The 21,404-nt window shown below is 42.3% G+C and overlaps 1 protein-coding gene across 4 annotated transcripts; it reads right to left on the bottom strand.

Annotated features, from left to right (window-relative positions):
• Positions 1-811: 811 nt before the first annotated feature.
• Abracl (ABRA C-terminal like) lies at positions 812-20,019 on the bottom strand. 4 transcript variants are annotated; one of them, XM_021174823.2, is made up of 6 exons: positions 19,999-20,019; positions 19,128-19,212; positions 12,729-12,812; positions 11,104-11,177; positions 6,687-6,753; positions 812-1,370 (listed from the first exon to the last, which is right to left on the bottom strand). In XM_021174823.2, the coding sequence occupies exons 5-6, from the start codon at positions 6,745-6,747 to the stop codon at positions 1,186-1,188; spliced, it is 246 nt and encodes an 81-aa protein (XP_021030482.1). In that variant the 5' UTR covers positions 6,748-6,753; positions 11,104-11,177; positions 12,729-12,812; positions 19,128-19,212; positions 19,999-20,019; the 3' UTR covers positions 812-1,185. The 4 variants fall into 4 exon arrangements, with proteins under 4 accessions (XP_021030482.1, XP_029338589.1, XP_021030481.1 ...); XM_029482729.1 differs by lacking the exons at positions 12,729-12,812; positions 19,128-19,212; positions 19,999-20,019 and having other exon boundaries at positions 6,687-6,749; positions 11,104-11,314; XM_021174822.1 differs by lacking the exons at positions 12,729-12,812; positions 19,128-19,212; positions 19,999-20,019 and having other exon boundaries at positions 11,104-11,314.
• Between the last annotated feature and the right edge of the window lie 1,385 nt (positions 20,020-21,404).

Here is a 21,404-nt window from a genome sequence, read left to right on the forward strand (position 1 = left end):
ATCACTCCTTCCATAGGATTCTTGTGTAATTCTTTGCTGGTCCAACTCTTCACCCACCATGAACTTAACTCCCTGTGCAGGGCACTTGCTCTCCCCTTCATGTGACAAAAACATCACATTCATCATGAGAAGCCCATGTTCCAACCTTTCCCTGCGGACCCCAGGCTGGCCCCAGATTCGTGATCCTCCTAGCTCAGTTGAGCTAGGTGTGTGTCACTACGCCTTCTTTCTGGCCCCAATTTTGGACGATTCCTCTCTTTCTGGTTTCTGAGTTTCTAATGAGATTACCTATTCTGAATCACCGCTCCATATGTAACATGTCCTTCCTGACCCAGCCTCATGGCTTACCTTTAACAAGATCCTGCAGGCTAATGCACACCCCTGCCTTTGCTACAGTCATCCCTCACTTGTCCCATCTTCCTCCCTCTTATCAGTTCCCATCACTTCTCAATGCTCACTCTGCTTCTTCTGTGATGCACAGTTTAGAGGCTGTGGCCTTCACTGATTTTATCCTGCTTGATATTCTCCATCATCTTCAGTTGTGTACTGTGGCTGCAATATGAAGTCACACACGGCCACATATTGTTTGACTCTAACTGAACGGTGAAGAAATTTACTTTTTGCCTTATCCCCTAACTCAGGGCTAAGTTTGCACCCATCACAATAATACTATCCACTCTTATTTGTTTAATTTTGTGGTGTTAAGATTTGTTTCTAAATGAAGGTCACTACACTAATTTTGATACAAAAACTCATTTGTACCAAATGAGGCACATTCATACTTAAATGACAAAACACAGCCACCAGGAAATTTAAAGGCAGTTACACTTTTTTTTTATTCCATAAACAATGTTTTTCATGGCAGCTGGTCTTCAGTTTGCTTCTTGCTTTGACAGAATGTCAAGTGCCTGTGGAAATGGTCTTAAGAATGGTTTAAGAGAACAAAAGCTTTTTCACACCTCCAAAAATGTTTCGTTACCTACATTTCCCAATTACCTTCTTAAGAAAAAGAATAGGTTTTGTTTATTTTACATTGTAACGTTTTGCTTCAAGGTATAAAAACAGGACTTCTCAACAAGCCCCCCTTTGTTTACAAAGTTCTATAAAAATACATAAGGAAATTCACGTTAGTCATTTAACTGAATTATTCCAGTTTATCAGATACACCAAGCCATGCAAACCACATTAATCTTGCAGCAATACAATGTCAACATCATCATGAACACCTTGCAAAAGTAGTTCCCCTGTGTATGTGACAATCTTCCTTCGTTTTGCAGCTTTCAGAGTTCCTACCAATGCTTCAAAGAGGTTGGCACATCTGTCATCCTGGAAGAGGACCCCAAACTTCACACTTAATTTTCCATCAGCATCTAATTGGAGAAACACAACATTAGTAAATGTCTTGCCTCTATGAATGGCAAACTTGGAAATATCTAACCAGGGGTAACCAAGATTAGAATTTAACACCAAACCTTTTCCAACCCTGAAGCAGCAGAATAAACACACTGTGCTTTCTAGACAAAACTTCAAAGGACAGAAAGACACGTTTATAAAATGTGAATGTGGTCAGTCATGGTGACACGCACCTTTAATCTCAGCACTCAAGAGGCAGGCAGATTTCTATGAGTTCAAAGCCAGGTTGGTCTACATAGAAATTTTTAAGCCATCCAAGACTACACTGTGAGACCTGGCCTCAAAGTTTAAAAAAAAAAAAAAAGNAAATACACTGTACTACTAAGGTTGTAGATAAATTTTTTCAATTTTGATTTTCAAAATTGTTAGTTTGGAACTAGAGAGATGGCTCTGAAGTGAAAAACATTGGCTGTTTTTACAGAGGGTCTAGGTTCGATTCCTAGCACCTGTATGGTAACTTACAACTATTTGTCACTCCAGTTCCAGGGGATCTGATGCCCTCTCCTGACTTCCATGGACTCCAGGAATGTGTGAGGAGCACAGATGTATTTGCTGGCAAAACGCCCATACAAATTTTATTTTAAAATAAAAATGTTAAAAACAAATCTTTTGAAAAATAAATAAAAATAAAACTGTTAGTTGTCAGGCTAATAAAGACAACAAATGGACTGGAAAGAGAATATTCTGAACATACTCAAGAGTGTCCAAGATTGCACTGAAGGTCTTAAAACAAGCCATAGTCTTCTATTATGGCCACTGAATCTTAATTCCTGGGGGGAGACCCAGAAATTATTTTTTACAAGATTATTTCACTTGGATGTCAGCTTATAAAATATGTGTTAAAAAATAATCTATAGGAAAGAAGCACTGCTGTTTACCCAACTGCTGATGGGTGGATACAGGTAAAGATGCTAGGTGGCCTTGGATAGCCTTCAAATGCTGACCTGTTATCTCATCCAGCAAATAAAGGTGAAAATGAACTGGACAGGCTTGTTACCAGGATTCAAAAATATAAGTAAAACTGTTTAAAAATCCCCAGAATAGTAAACCTCAATTTATAATACTTTTTTTTAAAGAGGCACCAAAAGCAGAAATGAGAGTATAATTCTAGAGTTTTTCTTCCCTCTCATCCTTCAGTCTGACAAATGTCCAGGTCCCCACCCCTTCCTTGTGACTTTGTAATTGTTTTCACGCATTTCCAATGACCATGCATTGCTGAGTTGAAGCCCTTAGTGTTTCTCACCCAGTAACTTCAAACTGTAGTGGGCTACTCCTTACCAGCCTCCCTCTTCCTACGTTAACCCTCAATATACCATTCATATTACTCAGAAATAGAACATATGGAAGACATTTTATGAGATGCTAATTTGGTGGATACTATTCTATGTTGCTCTTTCAATGGTCCCCAGTCACCTTCAAAATAAAGTGAAGAACATGGCCTCTCTTTGTCCCCCTGGGCTGAGCATTCAGTGGTTGCCTGGTCCTCTATGACTTCATTCCACGTTTGGATTTAGTCATAATGAACAGTCTGCTCTTGCCCAAGGTACCCAAGATTTGGCTTTTGTAACTGTGCCCACATTGAGAGATTTGGCCCAGCATCTTAGACCCTTGTAGTGGTTTCAATGGGTTTGGCCCCCATAGACTGAGGTGTTTGAATGCTCAGTTCACAGGAAGTAACACTATTAGGAGGAGTGCTCTTTGTGGAATAGGTGTGCCTTGTTGGAGGAAGTGTGTCACTGTGAGGGTGGGCTTTGAGGTCCTATGCTCAAACTCTGCCCAATGCTGAAGAGACCGACCCTCCTGGCTGCTGTCTACAGATGAGAGTCTCCTGCTGCTGCCTTTGGATCAAGATATACCACTCCCACCTCTTCCAGCACCTTGTCTGCCTCTATGGTGCCATGCTTCCCACCATGATGATAATGGACTGAGCCTCTGAAACTGTAAGCCAGCCCTAATTAAACGTTATCCTTTATAAAAGTAGACTTGGTCATGGTGTCTCCTGACGATGAAACCCTGACTAAGACAACTCTGGTCCCTACTTTATTCAAGAACAGAGTCAACTGTAACCTTCCTTCACAACTTCCTCTCTCATTAGTTATCTCTTCTTACTAATCTGAGCATTAATCAAAGCACATACCATAAACTTTAGTAACAATAGCCAATGTTCATTGAGTCCTTGCTATGTTCCTAGAACTGCTAAGTGAATTTACAGTTATTAAAATGTATTCACTCCTCATTCTGTGTAAGGAAAAACACTATTGGTTTTGAAAAGCACCATTATTTTATGTCCAGTTAAACGGCCCAAGTCAAATAAAGCAAGGCAACATTAAGATAAAGTCTCTACTTTAGAGACGTTAAAATGGAAAAATGTCTGAATCACTGAAACATTACTATTACACAAACCAAGACAGAGAAACATGATAAAATGTACAAGATTACCCAGTAAGTATGAGAGGAACAGGATTCATTCCCAGAGAATTTCACAGGAGTCCACATTTCTGATTCACCTTCTTTTAAAAATGTTTTCAGACAAGGGGCCTCAGTCGTCCAGGGTGGCTTTGAACTACCAAGGCCTGGGATTACAGGCATGTGTCATCACAACCAGCTAAGCCCATGCTCTTAACCTATTCCCAGTACCTATTCCCAGTATGTCCATCTTCTAACTGCCTCAAGAAGACCTTAAGGACTAAAACAGAATTCCCTTTTTGATTCTATATCTCCTTGTTGGATGGAAGAATTTAGATCTCCAAGAAATCATATTCATCACTTCATCTTTGCTAACTATATGAAAAAAATGAGAGTTTAAAGATTAGGACTTTAAAAGAAACATAAAATTTCCTTCATCAATTTCTAGCCAGAGCTCATACATCATATGCAGATTAGTCAAAATCACTCTAGGCTCAACTTAAATAATTAACAATAGCATGTCAAAAGATGACATAGTTCTATATATGATTTCCCACTCAGGAAGCCATCTTTTGCCAATAATAAAGTCAAGGTGTTCTGGTGAAGCTATGAATTTTTAAGTATTTTCATGCATATGGATGGCATGATAATTATCTTGTCTTCTCGTTTGTAAAGCTGTTCATTTTGAAATGGAACTTCAAATCACCCAGGTAGAGCACAGACACTCTTTAAGGAGTGCAAAGGTTAGAATTTTAAAGCCAGCTGAGCCAAACTAATGAGCACCAGGTTGCATGAATAGGAACAGTCTACAAATTTTTGGAAACCAGCTCTAAACAATCCAAACAGCATAGTAATTCCAAGTACTGTGACCTGACTGGAGCTAGAGAGACCCTAGGGATATGGGAGAGGAACACTATAAGTGTGGCACTAGCGAAAATGAGACTCCCCAGACTTGCATCAAGTGGGCATAGTAAAGGGGGAAGGGAAAAGTGCAGTTACAAAGACTTTATTTGACCAGGGACCTAAATGTTAATAAACTACACGCTCTTGTGTCTTCTATGCAAACACTAACTAATTCCCATTCCAAGTTAAACTCGTGTGTCCCTTCCTCAACTAACCTGTCTACACTTCCTTTCCAAGTCCTACTTGACTCATGGCTTAATCAAGTAAGTGAACCCAACTCTACCGTTATCAATTACTAGGACCATATTGAACTGAATGCCTCACAGTCCAGCAAGTCTTCCCCCTCCCTGATAAATGCCTCATCAATTTTTTGTCTCCCTTCATCAATTAAGAACTAAGATGCTTGGGGAAAAGGAATGTGCCTATGTCTCTTACTCTTATGAAGGGCTTGGCACATACGGGAGAGCAGCAGCAGTCAGTGACAAGATGACTGAACTCATGTGGCTGTGACCTCCACAACATTTCCATATGGCTCTATCTTAACATTTTGGTTATGTTGTCAAAATTAAGTGATGAGAAAAGATTCGAGGAGGAGGAGGAGGAGGCTGGGACTGGCTCAAGGGTGGAGCACCTGCCTAGACTGTCAGTTAGCATGAATTCTATCCCAGGACTACCCAAGGGGGCAGAAAGAATAATGACACCCAAAGATACTCATGTTTGAATTTGTAAATCTTGTGAGTACCTTACGTTACATGGCAAAAGGAATTTTTCAAATGTGATTAAATAAGGGCTCTAAAATGGAGCATTATTCTGGATTATCTGGATTGAATTCATGGAATTATAAGAGTTCTTAAGAATGCAAGAGTAAGTAGAGTAATGCCCTGTGAGGTGACTCCCCACTCTGTTGCTGGTTTGGAAGACAGAGGAGAGCCGTGAGCCAAGGAATGAAGATAACTGTGATGGCTTCTCTTGGTTGTCCACTTGGTATCTAGAATTAACTTTAAATAAAACTTAAGCAGCTGGGTACACCGTGAGGGATTTTTTTTTCCTTAATTAAATCATTTGAAGTGGGAAGATCCACCTTTAATCCGGGCCACATCTTCTGGTGGAAGCCAATATAAAGGACATGGCAGACGAGAGCTCTCTCTATGCCTACTTGTTCTTGCTGGCAAGTCCATTCCTTCGCTGGCATTAGAGCCCCCTTCTTTGGGATTCTGGCATATACTGAAGACCAACTGAGGCAAACCAGCCTTGTAGACTGAACTATGGGATATTTGGACCTTCCACTGGTAGACAGCTATTGTTGGTTTAGCAAAACCACAGCTTGAAGCCATTCTAGTAAATCCATTACTATATATAAGTAGATTCATTCTATAAATTTTGTTTCTCTAGAGGGGCCTAATAGGACAATTTTTTAAATTTTTATTAGATTCAAGCTAAATCTCTAGTCACTTATAAATTCATAAAATGGTAGCAAAATAAATCGGAAAAACATGATTTTTGGGGGTTTTTTGGGTTTTTTTTTTTTCGAGACAGGGTTTCTCTTTGTAGCCCTGGCTGCCCTGGAACTCACTCTATAAACCAGGCTGGCCTCGAACTCAGAAATCCGCCTGCCTGAGGTGTGCGCCACCACCGTCCAGCAGAAAACCATGATTTTAACAACAAACCATTTCAAATATAAATCAAACACCTGATTTTAATGCAAACAACAACAACAAAAAAAAAAAACAGAAGCTCAATGATTTTTCAAATAAATAAATAAATAACAAAACATCTCAACTATTCTCTGCCTCAGAAACCTGATTCCCCAATAGCCCTATGTCTCAGACATCCCTTGGTGGCTAAGAGCAGTTACCCACTCAGCTGTGGGCAGACTGAGTCGCTGTCCTCAGTCCTAAGTGGCCTCTCTGGAATGCTGGTCTTGCGGTACACTCAAAAGAAACATTCTGCCTTAGAGTACTTACTTTTGGAACCCAGGCGATGAATTTCCTCCACCAGGAGGTTAACTTCATGTTCCACATTCATTGCTGACTGGAAGAGAAAAGAAGTCTATATTACAGCCATTTTGTACTCCCAGCAGGCAGCAACCCAAGGGTCCTTTTGCTTTTTCAAGCAGCATGTGTCACTATATTGACCATGCCTCTGTTCTACTAGTATGAAGTATAGTGCACTAATATAACTGTTTTCCTTCTACTTATGGAACTTCCCTCTATGTTGCTCCACTCCTGTGACCTACTGGCTACTAGCGAGAAAATGGCCTCTGCCCTCACAGTGGTATTACTCCATGCACAGCTTGCGTCAGTGCTTCCCTAAGCACCAAAACTGCAAAAGGTAACAGGATCCATGCTCAAGACAGAGAAAGGCTTCCAGTGAAAAGCAATGTGGCAAGCACTCCCTGGATGGTAGATCCAAGGCAGAACAGGCAGGCCCCCTCCTAGGAGACCATGGGGAAGGTAGATCAAGTAGACAACGGCAAGAGTAAAATGGACTATTTTGGAGCCAGAGAAAGCACAAAGGCACAGCTGAGGTAGGTCCTGAACTAGGAGGTGAAGATGCCAAGATAAACTACGCTCCTTGCTCTTCAGGACACTTAGGTCTAGAGGTGGTACAGACTCATACCAAGGCCACCTGAATACCCACAGGTCAGTGCAATGATATCGTCCATTTCCCATCCAGGAGCATTACAGCCTTCTCTGGATTCTGCACATGAAAAATGACTGTGTTGCATAGCTTGTAATGAGGCCCATTCATGGTCCCATCAAGAAGAGTCCAGAATAAGAACTGAACCTGCTAAGTCTTTCTGAGTCCTGCTGTGGCTTGCTATGTCTTCCATCGGCCAGATTCTGACTACTGTTCTAGTCTCCTCCGTTGTACACTTGAATGCTAAGCCACAACTACATGAGTCTCCATCAAATATTACTGGCAACACTGCCATCCATCTCCACTTTCTTTCTTCTGATCGACTTATTGCCATTCCCCCTTCTACGTCTAAGTCATCCCCAGCTTGGATATACTTCCAGGGAGCGTCCTTAACCTTCGGAGAGCCCTCTACTGGCTTTTCCCCTAGCACTGTATGCCTGGATCATTTGGGTACTGATTTCTGGGCTTTCCTCACTACAAGGTAAGTTTCTCTCCATGGGGATCTGACTTAAATATTCCTTGTTATCATGCCTGGCACCAAGAGGAGAGGTTAAACAAATGTTGTTTCATTAACTAACAAGAAGTAGCAAGTGGATCGGGGGATGGAACCAGCAGAGACTGTATGTGAGCTGGGCCACAGAAGCATAGATTCAATTTGCTTTCACAGGAAAATCTCTGCAGGTTGAATAATGAGCTAAAAGGTGGAGCTCTGGTGACTTGGAAGAAACAACTTCATCCAGATGGATTATTACTAACTCCTGGTAGCTTTTAAGATAAGAGTGACATCTATGACTGTATACCATCTGCCTCAGTGGTATTGATTGGGACACCGGGTTTTTGATCGGCTAATAATGAAAAGTGCCACCACCACGTGCTCTGATTTGCATGACTATTATAATTGAAGGGGTGACATTCTAGTAAAATGCAAAGTCTTCAATTAAATGCAGCTCTAACACTTACTAAAAATTATGCTGTCCAACTATATTGGGGGCCTTTGTGTTGGTGAGAGCATAATTATGTAATTGCAAGGCACAGTTTAAAAGTGATACTAAAGAGCTAAGCTATCCCCAGGGTATACAGAACAGTGGTGGGGATAAGCCTGTCTGTGTCCGTGGTGACCAGCTGCTGCCTGGTGGGGCCAGAACTGCTTTCCCACTCTGGCACCAGCAGCCTGAGTCTTGTTTGGGGACAGCACTTCCCTGTGCGAGTGGACCGAGCATGATCCTCAGCTCCAGCAGTGACCCAGAGTCATCAGGACAGGTTAAAGACATCCCGATCCTAATCTGAATTGATTTATATAAACCGTTTTTAAGGTTTTTTAAAATTTATTTATTTGAGGTGGGGGCTTAAAATTTACTTATTTGGGGGTAGGGGCACACACATGGAGGTCTGAGAACAAGAGCTCTCATTCAAAACAGTTAAGTTCAGTCTCAAGATTTTGCTAGACGACTAGTAAATAACACCCTTTCCACTGTTTCTGACATGCGCATTTCCAACCCTCATGTAAATGGAGACCATATGGGAAAACCCAGCTGGGAAATCCAGCAGAAAGAAAACCTAGGCATAAAAATAACTCAGCCTGTCCCCGATCCTGGAACTTTTGATTTTATGAACCAATGATATTTTCCCTGTTTATAACGTGTAGTGCATGTAGTTTCTATTTCTTACATGCTAAAGAATAGTGATCCACCCAGCACTCGGGAGGCAGAGGCAGGCTGATTTCTGAGTTCGAGGCCAGCCTGGTCTACAAAGTGAGTTCCAGGACAGCCAGGGCTACACAGAGAAACCCTGTCTTGAAAAACCAAAAAAAAAAAAAAAAAAAAAAAAAAAAAAAAAAAAAAAAAAAAGAATAGTGATCCAGTTAGCTTAACAACATTTTATTTAAAAGCAAATAACAAAACATAACTAGAATCATCGTAATATATTTATATACGTAGTCTACGTGTTTGGTATTGTTCTATTGGTTAGGATGGACAGATAAAACAGAAACGCAGATTGGGAGGCAGGGGGATGACTCAGTTGGTAAGAATCTTGCTTTATAAGCGTGAGATTACTGAGTCTGAGCCCCAGAACCTACAGACAAATGTGGGGTATGGGAGATCCTATGACTGTAACCCCAGAAATTACATGCCAGTTCCTTAGCCGAGTTAATTCATAATTAATTTCTTTTACAAAAATCTTTTTTATATGTATTTCTTTTGGGGAGGGTATGAATGTGAAGGTCAGACACAACTTGTGGGCTTTCCCACGTGGGTCACAGGGGTTAAAATCTGGTCATCAGGCTTTGCAGCAAGTAAGTGCCTTTACCCTAATTCATGAAATTCTAAGAACACTACGAAGTACTTATCTCATTTCATTGAGAATGAAACAAGCTCACAACAGTTAATGCCACATAAGCCATGTTCCCAGCACACCATCTTGCCAGGTCTTCCCATTCTTTTACTGTTACACAAATGAATCTAATGTAATAGTGTATCCTTACATAATATCATATACTGAGTGCTTACTAAGGCAGATCATTTACAAAGCAAGAACAGCACCGCAGTCTGGACCCTTATGAATAGGAAAATAATAGGTTTGCTACTGCATACCCAACTCAATAGGTTTTAGTCCCTTATTATGGGAGTGGAAAAGAGAAGAAAATATTCACATTATACAATAGACCCAGGGCAGTCTAAAAGCAGGGGAGAAACCTCCTCTCTTCGGTGAGAGATCAAGAACAATGAGAGGTCATAAGCAGAGCAAGTCTAAGAAAAAGAGCCTGTCAGTGAGAGGCTGGGCCAGAAGACGGGCAGCGGCAGATGTTAGCCCGGCCTGTCTGTCTCAGACTCTAATTAGGCTGTCTGAGTGGGTCTCACAAAGAGAGGGGCTTGGCACATGCTAGAAAGCTTCATCGATACACATTTGGAAAGGAATGTCAGGAGCCTTCTCTAGTTATGTTTTAAAACTCTAGAGGCAATAGGCCAAGGAAATAAAGCCTTCTGGAGTCGCCTGCTCGGAACCGGCAGCCAACTTTACACGCGAGCTGGGCGGTCTTCCAGCCTCACTTCTATCACTAACAGCTGGCGCGGGTCAAAGGCTCACCTTCCTCCCTATTCGCTGATTCCAGCAGACTCCATATTTGGTCATCCCTCCTACAAGTTTGGGGTCTTGCCAAATATGGATCCCCAAATCCTGAGGTCTGTGTGTACCATTCCCTCACTCCTGAACTGAATAGGGCTGCAGAGCCCCGGACCACAAGCGCTTCGTCCCGGAGGCCTTTGTCTTCGCAACTCACCCTCCCTCGGTCCCCCACCGTCAGCGCACCCGAAGGCACAGCCCGGGAGCCCCACGAGTCCTGCGTTCCCTTCCTCACCTGCCCTCCGCAGTGCAGAGAGCAATGTCATGACACCACTTCATTGCCCCGGGATCCCCTCCAGTCTTTCCGCACCCCGTAACCTCACCCTCAGCCCCCCACCCAACCAAGCTGACGCCAAATGCAAAACCCACACGTTGCACCGCTGCAAACATCGATTGGGGCTGCCCTCTCCCGGTCCGCCCCCGGCCGGCAAAACGTCACGTGAGCCCAGTGCGGAAGTGTGCTGGCCGAGTGGGGTTCCCGCGAGTGGGGTACAAGGGACAAGTGTCCAAGGCCCCTCTAGCTGCACCGCGGCACCCCGAGGTCCTCACCCTCCACCCGGGGCTCAGCCTCCCCAGACGTCGGGTCCAGCTTTCCCCCAGCGCCTTCCGGGACTAGCTCACCTCTCCGATTGCTTCCTTCTTCACGGAAGAGCTGCTGCCGCGTGGGTCTGAACCCTGTACTCAGCTTCCGCGCCCTGGGGAGGAACAGGCAGAAGAAGGAAGTGGTCCGGGTTAAGAGAAAGGCTGCAGTGGAGGAGGGAGGGGACAGGGAGAGGCGTAGGGGGCAAGTAAGACTAAGTGCTGTCTGGAAAGGGGCCGCCCATTCTCCCGGGACACGCCTAGGAGGAGGAAACCCGCGCCAACGCCAAAGCTGGAGGCAGGTTTCTAGGAATGCACACACAAAGTACCATCATCTCTCTCATCCTACTCAGTCAGGACCCACAGCCTAATGCATCTTCATTTTCTGCCAGAGTATCTTACCCAACAAGAGAAAAAGCTCCCCCAGCGTGCTAAATTCTGAGATCTCCTAGGAAAACAGAGTGTCACATGGGTTCTGTATGCAGAGCATTAGGCTCAAGACAAATAATAATAATAATAAAGTAAAAAAGAATCAATTTGCAAACACCTTCATTCTTCAAGGCCAGTTCTACCGATTTTGATTCTAGATCTTGAGACAGAATACATTTGTTTCTCTTCATTGTTTCCTACATTTCATTGACCATTCAAATCATTCCAATTCTTTTTATTTCCATCGTATGTACCTGCCCTACCCAGAGTTTTGAAAAAGAAACTCAACCTAAATTATTTTATAGGAATTGCAAATGTAATCATGAGGGAAATTTCTCTTCCCACCCCCAATTAATTACAAGTGTCCAAGTGTCCAAGTCATTTGTGACCTTCACCGCGGAGGCAGGAAGATCTCTGTGAACGCCAGGTCAACCTAGTGAGTTTCAGCAACCCCCCCCCCCGCCACACACACACACACACACACACACACTCACAAATGTAGCCTAGTCTTTGTCAACCTCATCAAACAGCAGCCACTCCACAACAGTGGTGAAACTGGTCATTTGGACCAATCAAATCTCCCTTGGAAACGTAAGGTGGTACAGGTAGAGAATGAGCCATCTGGGTGAGGCTGGAAAGGCCAGACAGAGTCCCAAAATGGACTTTCATTGAGCAAGAAAGTTGACTTTGTGCAGAAACAAGGAGGGAGAGGGGAAGAAGGGGAGGGGGAGGGGGCAGAGGATGGAGAGGGGCGGAGGGGGGGTGGACTGAGGAGGGAGAGGGGCAGGGTGGGGGAAGGGGTGGGGAGGGGCAGAAGAGGGAGGAGGGGGAGAGAGAGAGAGAAGAGAGAAGAGAGATTGGGAAGATGGGTGGAGACTGGTGGAGGCCTTGGGGAAGTCCAAGGACTATCTGTGAGAAGCTAAAAATGTAATAGTCAGAAAGACCTGTTTTCAGGGGATGTGAGAGTAGCCAGGTCCCCTAAGCTGTGCAGGGTCCATGCTCTCCCCAAGCAGTGGCCAAGTTGCCCTACAGGATCAAGGTCTGCCATGTGAATGTGAACCTGAGTGGTTAGCTGTGCTGGAACTGTTGCCAAACTTGCAAAATCTTCTAAGCAAGGACTGTAAGATCCTTCAAGGCCTCTTTTTTTTCTCTCAGATAGGAGCTGAAAATTTATAGTTTATGTCTTTTAAAATGTACATAATACAAAATTGTAGTGTTAAAACAAATACCATACTTACCAATTTCCCCAAGCAAGGTCTCGCTGCAAGGCCACCCACACTCCAGTAGAGTCACTTCAGTTATAATGAGGCAATTTCACCAAACTTTGTGAGCAAGGAAAAAATAAAATAGATGACTTGAACTTAGTAAGTAAAAATTGTTACACTGAAACCTATTACTCTCTGCTGGGCCATAGCCGTCCGTCCGTCTGTACACGTAAGCCCAGGGCTAAGTGGGTGGAAACAGGGGGATTCGAAAGCCAAGGTCAACCTCAAGAACAAGGCAAAGAGAGGGCAGCCTAGCCTAGCCTGTATGATTCCTTATCTCAAAACACATACAAATAAATAATAAGTACATGACTTGCTCTTTTAAAAATAGGCTATTTGTACATACTCTACAGTGAGTATATAGAAGGAATAATAAACTTCATATTAATCTACTGAAAAACTAGTTGTAATTCAAAAAAAAATATTCTGTGGTTTTTGTTTTGTTTTAGATACCATTTCACTATGTAGCCCTGGCTAACCTGGCACTTGCCCTGTAGACCAGCAGGCTTTGGACTTGTAAAGATCCACCTGCGTCTGTCTCCAGGGTGCTAGGACTTAAACCATCATCCCCAGTTCAAAGGAAAAGTTTAATGAAAGAAAACATGAAAAATTATTTTTCACATTCAAACCATAGACATTCAGTTTTTATTCAAACGTTTGCTGTGTCCTTAGAAATACTGTCATGTACTCTAGGCTATTTCAAGTGAAAGATTAAACAAAATGTAATTGTCATTTTGCATGGAATCACTGTTTAAATTTTCACTAAATTTTAAAGAAGTTTTCTAACTAAAAATCTTTTAAATTACATTTGTTTATTTGTGTGTTGTGTGCACACATATGAGTCTATACCACAGTCCATAGGAAAAGGTATGCATTTTTTGTTGGTATGTGTGTTGACTATTCTTGGTTGTCAACTTGATTGTATCTGAAATTAACTAAAACCCAAGACACGTTTTCTTAAATCATTTGAAGAGGGAAGACCTACTTTTAATCCAGCTCTTTTGAAGTAAGACAATCCACCTTTAATCCGGGCCACACCTTCTGGTGACGGCCAATATAAAGGACATGGCAGAAGAGAGCTCTCTCTCTTTGCCTACTTCTTCTTGCTGGCAAGTCCATTCCTTCACTGGCATTAGAGTCCCCTTCTTTGGGATTCTGGTGTATACCGAAGACCGACTGAGGCAAACCAGCCTTGTGGACAGAACTGCTGGATATCTGGATCTTCCACTGGCAGACAGCCATTGTTGAACTACCGGGACCACAGCTTGAAGACATTCTAATAAATTCATATATATATATATATATATATATATATATATATATATATATANATATATATATATATATATATATATATATATATATATATATATATTACGCTATAAATTATGTTCCCCTACAACAGTGGCTCTCAACTTCCTAGTGCTGTGACCCTTTAATGTTGTGGTAACCCCAACCATAAAATTATTTTTGTTGCTACTTCATAACTGTAATTTTGCTCCTGTTATGAAACATAATGTAAGTATATGATGTGCAGGATATCTGATAGGCCACCCTTGTGAAAGGGTTGTTCAGCCCCAATGGGGTTACATGACCCACAGGTTAAGAGTCACTACTCTAGAGAGCTGTAATACGGTATACACTGAACATTATAATTCTTGATAATATTGAACACCATATTTAGCTTCTAGTGTCTTCTCGTTGTAAGATTAACATCTTATATCATTGCCCTTGCTGCCTCTAGAATATATTTAATTGAAATAATCTACTTAAATGTGTAAAAATTAATTGAATGCATTTTAAGGGGCTAAAGTGGCAAGTACTCACGGCAATGAAAATTTCATTGCTATAATAATTTACAATGTGACATGAATTTTAAGTATTAATTGTATGTGAAGTTCTTCAGGAAACTTGCCATTGAACTCTCAGTTATTAATAACTATTAATAAAAGATACATATTAATGCTTTCTGAAGGAACTTTCTCACTTCTCCTGAAAGAATCTTTAGAGGAAAAAAAGACAGCAAAAATACAGCTTGATATTTTCTTAATGTAGATTTTTAAAATGACTATTTGAGAGACCAAATCTTTTGGGTTCAGACTCCATCTTATAGAATCTGATCTAAAGTTAAACTCAAATAAACTAACAGGCTGGCATCTAGCACCAGTTTCCAGGCTACCCCACAACAAAACCTGCATCTAGCACCAGTTTCCAGGCTGCTCCCCCCAAAATCTGCACCTCCAGGTTACAAGCCTGCCCCTGACACTTCACTTCCTAACAACCACCAATCAGGAGGAAAACAGAAGTTAAGCTTATGATTTAGCTCCTAGCACCACCCAATTATGTTAAAGGCCATAATCCCCACCCCCACCCCCAGTCAGATGTGTATCAGGCTAGACACCCCCTTCTTGCCTCTATAAATGCTTGCCCAAAACTAGGCTCAGGCCTCCACCTTCCTGCCATGTCAGGGTTGGCGGGCGCCCAAGCTCGAGCTTAAATAAAGGAACCCTAATGTGATTGCATCGGATTGGCTCCTTGGTGGTCTTTTGGGGTTCACGAACGTTTCCTGGCACGGCATATTCGTGACAGTAAATATAGTCTTTCAAGCCGATTGATTAAGGAATGAAAATACAAAAAATATGTAATAAAGTCTAAAGCCAGGATGAGCTGCACAGACCAGCTCAAAGCAGCCTCAGATTAATGGCCTGGGCGTGGTCTTTTCTCTTGGCCTTAGTATTGATTAAAGATGCTCAAGTCATAAGGATTCCATGCCTTTTATTTTAGACCTAATACCAGTCTCTTCCCTGCTTTTAGTGTTTGTGTGGTTGGCTTTTATTTTTAAGAAAGGTCTCACTTAGCTCAGGTCTGGAGACTTTGTTATGTGGCTCAGACTGGCTTGGAATTCCCAATTCTCCTGTCCCAGCCCCCTCTGACCTGCCATTACAAGCGCGCTACGACATACGGTCCATCCACTGGTTTTGTAAGAACAGGAGTTTTATTGCCAAGCTTTCCTTAAATAGCTCATTCTCTTCCTAGGGGTCATGAAGTCAGACCAGTTAGACAGGCTTAGCACTCAACCGTCTTAAGCAGTTCTAGAGATCAGAGCCAGCGTCCTTGTGAATTCCAGGCAAGCACCTTACACTAACCTGTATTTCTGCAGCCTTTTGAAATTTTTCCTTTAAAACAGAGATCACTCGGTTTCCTAGGCTGACCTTGAGCTCACTCCATAGCACAGGCTAGCCTCAAGCTCTTCATCCCATAGCACAGGCTAGCCTCAAGCTCTTCATCCCATAGCACAGGCTAGCCTCAAGCTCTTCATCCCCCTACCTCAACCTTCTAAATAGCTGGAATTGTAAGCATGTGCTACCACATCTGGCTTTGCTGACATATTTAGAGTTTTAAAACACAAGTACCCTGCTACATTATGTACCTATTAATATTTTAGAATGCAAACATCCAATCCTTCTAGATAGGTTTCTCCTTTGAGGAGTCAGGTGGCTACAGGCTGTTCCTTCTACTATGATCCTGGTTCATGATAACCAACCAGTGGCTCTCATCCTTCCTAATGCTGCGACCCTTTCATACAGTCCCTTATGGAGTGGTGACCTTCAACCACAAAAGCATTGCCTCTTTATAACTGTGATTTTGCTACTGTTGTGAACTGTAATGTACATTTTTTTGGAGATAGAGGTTTGTCAAGGGGTTTTGCGCCACAGGTTGAGAACCGCTGACACAGAAAATTGTCTCTAAAACTTCAGTATGGCTACACAGTCAGAAATACAACTGTAAGCTGGGCAAGGTGGAGCATGCCTGTTGTAATCCTAGTATATGTGTGGTAGGGTCATGAGAATTAGGAGTTCAAGGTCAGCCAGCCTAAGCTACAAAAGACCCTGTCTGAAAAGGTTTTATAAAATAGTGAAAGAAAAAAAAAAAAAAGAAGCAGTTATAGGAAAAATTTCATGACTTATCCACATAGCACATCTAAAATTTATCAACAGTATTGGTACATATGTCAAGTCAGATTGGTTTCTGTAACTATTATTCTGTCTCTGAAGTTGAGGGCAGTTCACGGTTAATTTTAATTGACCAACTCAGAATCAGGTTGGTCTGTGCGTATGTGTGTCTGTGGGTGATTGTTTTCATTATGGTCACAGATGTGGGAGGACACAGTCTAACAGTAGGAGGAACCATTCCCTAGTCAGGAGGCCCAAGACTGTATAAAGATGAAGAAAGCTCGCTGAGTGTTATCAGGTGTGCAATGCTTCATTCTCTCTCTGATCTTCACGGTGGAGGTGACTAACTGGTTCAAGTTCATGGCTGTGGGACCTTCCCACAGTGATGTCTGAGACATGGAACTGTGATCCAAATTAACCTGCCCCCCACCCCCCAAGATGCTCTTGTCAACGTGCTTTAGTACAGCAATGGAGGACAGGCAGAGAGGATTTACACACATGTATGAGAAGCAGGCTTTACTGTGGCAAGGCTGAAGATAAGAAAGACTTTATATTAGGAGTATTGGCAGGCTGTGATTCAAACAAAGCACCTCTGTGCCTTTCCACGGGAAGAGCTGAAATTCTCCCATATTGTGAAGGCTGTTATGACTTAGGTATCAATATTATCTCTTAATAATTGCTAGTTTCGGCTACTCTTAGCTTTTTGGTACTCATAAACATATATTTAAGTATATTGTTTATTTGAACACATGCTTATGATTAATGGCATTTAGCTAATTACACTGTTATTGAGAGCATCTCTATATATTTGTATCAATTGTATTTGGGACTCATAATTTTCTTACGAGCCCTGCAGCACAACATAAAACAAAAGGCCTCAAATGTGCTGTAGAGAAGCATCTAATTCATTATATGCTTCCAGGGGGAAGCTATATTCCAATGGAATACTACACCACCTAAGTGATGTTTAGCGTTTTAAGAATAATAACTCATAGTGCTATTTATGATTATTAGAATATTAAGATGTGTAAGTTATGTATGTCTATTCCTGTTATAAAGTAAATTAAATCTTTCAAGAATTTTGTTAGCAAAAAAATTCTTTCTTAAACTGGCAAAACATGTCCAGGGAAGCTGCTTGCTTCACCCAATACTGGGAGAAGCGTTAAAAACCATTACCCAGTCTCCCCCAGTGCAGTGGATAGATCCCAGCTTTACCACTTCGTGTGTGTCCTTGGGCTCAATCCCTCCAAGGTATGGATGCTTAATACACAAAGTAAGAATAACAACACCTTCTGTACAGACAGACTCACTGTAAGGCTTAAATACACCTAGCCCTTCACAGCATTATCCAGTGGACAATAGCTATTATTATTCTGCACTCTGAGGCTAAACAATGGAGCTGTATGTCCAGCCTTGGGAGTCATTTCATCTCCTGTGAATCCAGGTCAGCACTTCTGGAATTGGTGATAGGGTGGATGAGTTGCAACCTATCTCCATAGATAAGAAAGTAGGCGCTGTGTCCCCTGTGATGGCTTGAATCCTGTAGGAATCAAGGACATTCAGTCCCAAGAATTTCTGATTTGGCTAAATCACAATTAATCTGTAAATTGATCTCGTGTGGGGTATATACAAGAACTTTCTATGGGTTTTCTTTCTGTTAGTTGATGAGCCATCCCAGGACCTGCAAAGGGACTCTTCTACTCCATATTAGGTGTTTAAGACAGCTCGTAAGGAAGGGTGCGCCTTGCACCCACACTTGTGAACTCTCCCTATTTCCTGCCACAGTGCCTGCTCAGAGAAGCTTTCCTAGCTTCAGAGAGAGCGCACTAAGTTACTCAGTGTCTGGAATTTTCAGAAAACAAAGTGGACTGGACAGGTTGACCCCACCACCGACGTCACTGGTTAGTGGGCAGTAAAACTGATGACATAGACTTTGTCTTGAAGCTCAGGGACAAAAATCCAATGCATTCTCTTCCCTTTGGTGAGGAGAAGGGAGAAGGTAGCTTGGTCAGGGGCTACCCAAGTGACAGGAGTGAAGGTGGAACTTCACATAGGACAGGGGATACTAAATTTGCAGGAAGAAGAAAGTAAAAAGCCAGGCAGGATGGCCGAGGCTCAAAGGACAAAAAGTGTAGATCATTAAGTTTGGGGGTCTAACATTGAGGTAAAATTCAGAGAAAAGGCAGAAAGACATTTTGTTGAACAGCGTAGAATAGAAGAAACAGCAATGACATTTCTGAGATTTCCTCGAACACTATGTTAATGAAGCTACAGGAACTGAAGAGGTGTTGGTGGTCTCAGGTGTGTGGGCACACATAGATGAAAGGAGTTGGGGAGGTCAGCTCTTATCTCATCTCAGGCAGGTTTGAAACTAACTTGGTTCATTTGGTTCACGTCCTCATTGCAAATAGGAAAATACCTTCTTTCTTCGCGGTGGAGCACTGTGAATGTATGGACATCCGAGATCATTGACGTTTGCAGAAGAGGTGTAGCCCGATAACCTGCTAGAGAGTTAGTTATAGCATAAATGACTTAGGAAGACAAATTATCTCTCTTATCGTATACATCACAACAAAAAACAGTGGCCTCTCCCACGAAGAGCGATGCATTTTCCTCTAATTAAATCTGGGCTGGTCTTTGTGACTCACCTAATGGATGGATTTTGTGACAAGATGATGCTGGAACCTGTCTGGATCTCTTAGAAACTTGTACTTCAGAAAACTTTCTCTTAAAACCCCACCAACCAAGCTGTAAGAAGCCCAGGCATGTGGGCAGATGTGAGACACTCTAGATGAACTCCTGGGTCACAGCCGACATTAGCTGCGGCTACTCACATGAACAAGCTATCCTGAGGGTTCACCCACATGAGCCTGGAGGGGTGACTGCACAAACAAATGAGACACTGCAAAAGATACCCCCCCACACACACACACACCATAATTTATGCTGTGATGTTGGGCAGTAGTTTCTTATATAGTAATAATTAACCAGATTCCCTTCTTAGATGCCATTCTTAACTTCAAGGAATCACCTTGCTAAATTCTTCCATGGGGCAATAGAACAAGGAAAAGGCTGGTGTATCAAAGAGGCTGCTAGTACAGACTTCATTTGGAGGTCAGCCTGCTAGTCCTTTGGTGATATCAGCATGACATTACTAAAAGCCAGATTACACCAGCCAACTCTGGGTCACCTCAACATACACTTGGGAATCTGGTTACACTCGTCACTATGGCCTGGATCCAGAGGCAGCACAAGGACTCCTGTCTGTAGAAATCCTCTCTCCTTCATACCTCAGAACTCATGTCAAGTGATCTCTGTCCTCCTCTTCCTGCCTGTCCCCAGGAAAAACAAAGAAGAACAGAATAAATATGAAAGGCCTCTAATGTAATACAAGAAACTGAATTACTTTAATAATCATACTTCAACAAAAAGCTCCTGAGATATGGCTAATAAAAAGTTCAGCTCCTATGCAACAACTGAGAAAATAATATTCATCAAAGTAAAAGCTTAAAGCTACATGTGGTATTAAAATATTTGATTCTGGCTGGCAAGATAGCTCAGTGGATAGAAGTACCTCCATCTTGGAGGGAAGCTCATAAGACACAGGATGTTGTGTGTTCATGTGGGGTGTGTAAAATAGGGGATGTTAAAATGGCATTTTAAAGGAAGGTAAAAAACAGAATGCTCTAAGGGGGAGTTCATTAACACACAGGAGGTTTTTGGGGAAACTTGCTAAGCTCATGGAGTAAACAACTCAATGGCCTCAGGAAGTCCCTGAAACTGACCAGATTCTCTAGGTCAGGGGTCCTCAACCTTCCTAATGCTGTGACCCTTTAATACGGTTCCTCATGTCATGCTGACTCCCAACCATTAAATTATTTTTGTTGCTACTTCAAAACTGTAATTTTGCTACTGTTATGAATTATAGCATAAATACCTGTATTTTCTGATGGTCTTAGGTGATCCCTTTGCTGCCCTAGGCCTACTCTCTCCAAGAAAATATAAGCAGTAGAGATTGCTAATGCTCTCAGATAAGCTGAGCTGTCTAGAAGGAGCAGAAACCAACCACGCTGCCTGGAGAAAAGGCTCAGACCAATAGAGTTCTCAAGCCAAAGAACACGCTCCAACCTACTGAGCTGTCTTCGAGTGGTACAATCTGTTCCAGGTTTCATGGTTGAGTGAGTCATTTCTGTTCCTGTAAGGAATCCCTTAACCGTATTCTGGTAAGTAACCCCAATATTGGCTCACCTAGTGGATTTGGATAGAACTGTTGCTTTGTTCTGTCTTTATTTTCCTATCTGGGGTGAGTAGATATTTGTTCATGTCTTCTCAGGAATAGGGTCACCCAACACACACTGTGATATGACTGTTCCCCCCAAAAAATATAATTTAAAAATAATACAACAAATGGCTATAGTACAAAGAGAACAATAGTGGTGAAAGGGTAAATTCTTTGCTCCTGAAAAAGCTCTCTCAGAGACTCACGCAGTTATCTAAAGGTCATCGAGCAGAAGGCCTTTGATCTGTGCGCATCAGCTGACATCGCGAGTGTTGACAGACAGCTATTACTCTTGCTGGGGCCTGTCCCTAACTTCTTCTCCTATCTCACCATCATTGTGATGGCCCCGCCAGCCTGTTTTCTAAACCATCTGGAGTGTGTGTCAAGGGTCCAAGGATCTGACAGCCCCGGGGACTT

The sequence above is a fragment of the Mus caroli genome, chromosome 10, assembly GCF_900094665.2.
Source record: "Mus caroli chromosome 10, CAROLI_EIJ_v1.1, whole genome shotgun sequence".
Lineage (NCBI taxonomy): Eukaryota > Metazoa > Chordata > Mammalia > Rodentia > Muridae > Mus > Mus caroli.

Coding starts and splice junctions, on each gene's coding strand:
- Abracl (XM_021174823.2), bottom strand. CDS start 6,747: ATGAATGTGGAACATGAAGTTAACCTCCTGGTGGAGGAAATTCATCGC. Junction 1,371..6,686: donor TCATCGCCTGGGTTCCAAAA/GTAAGTACTCTA, acceptor TTCTCCAATTAG/ATGCTGATGGAAAATTAAGT.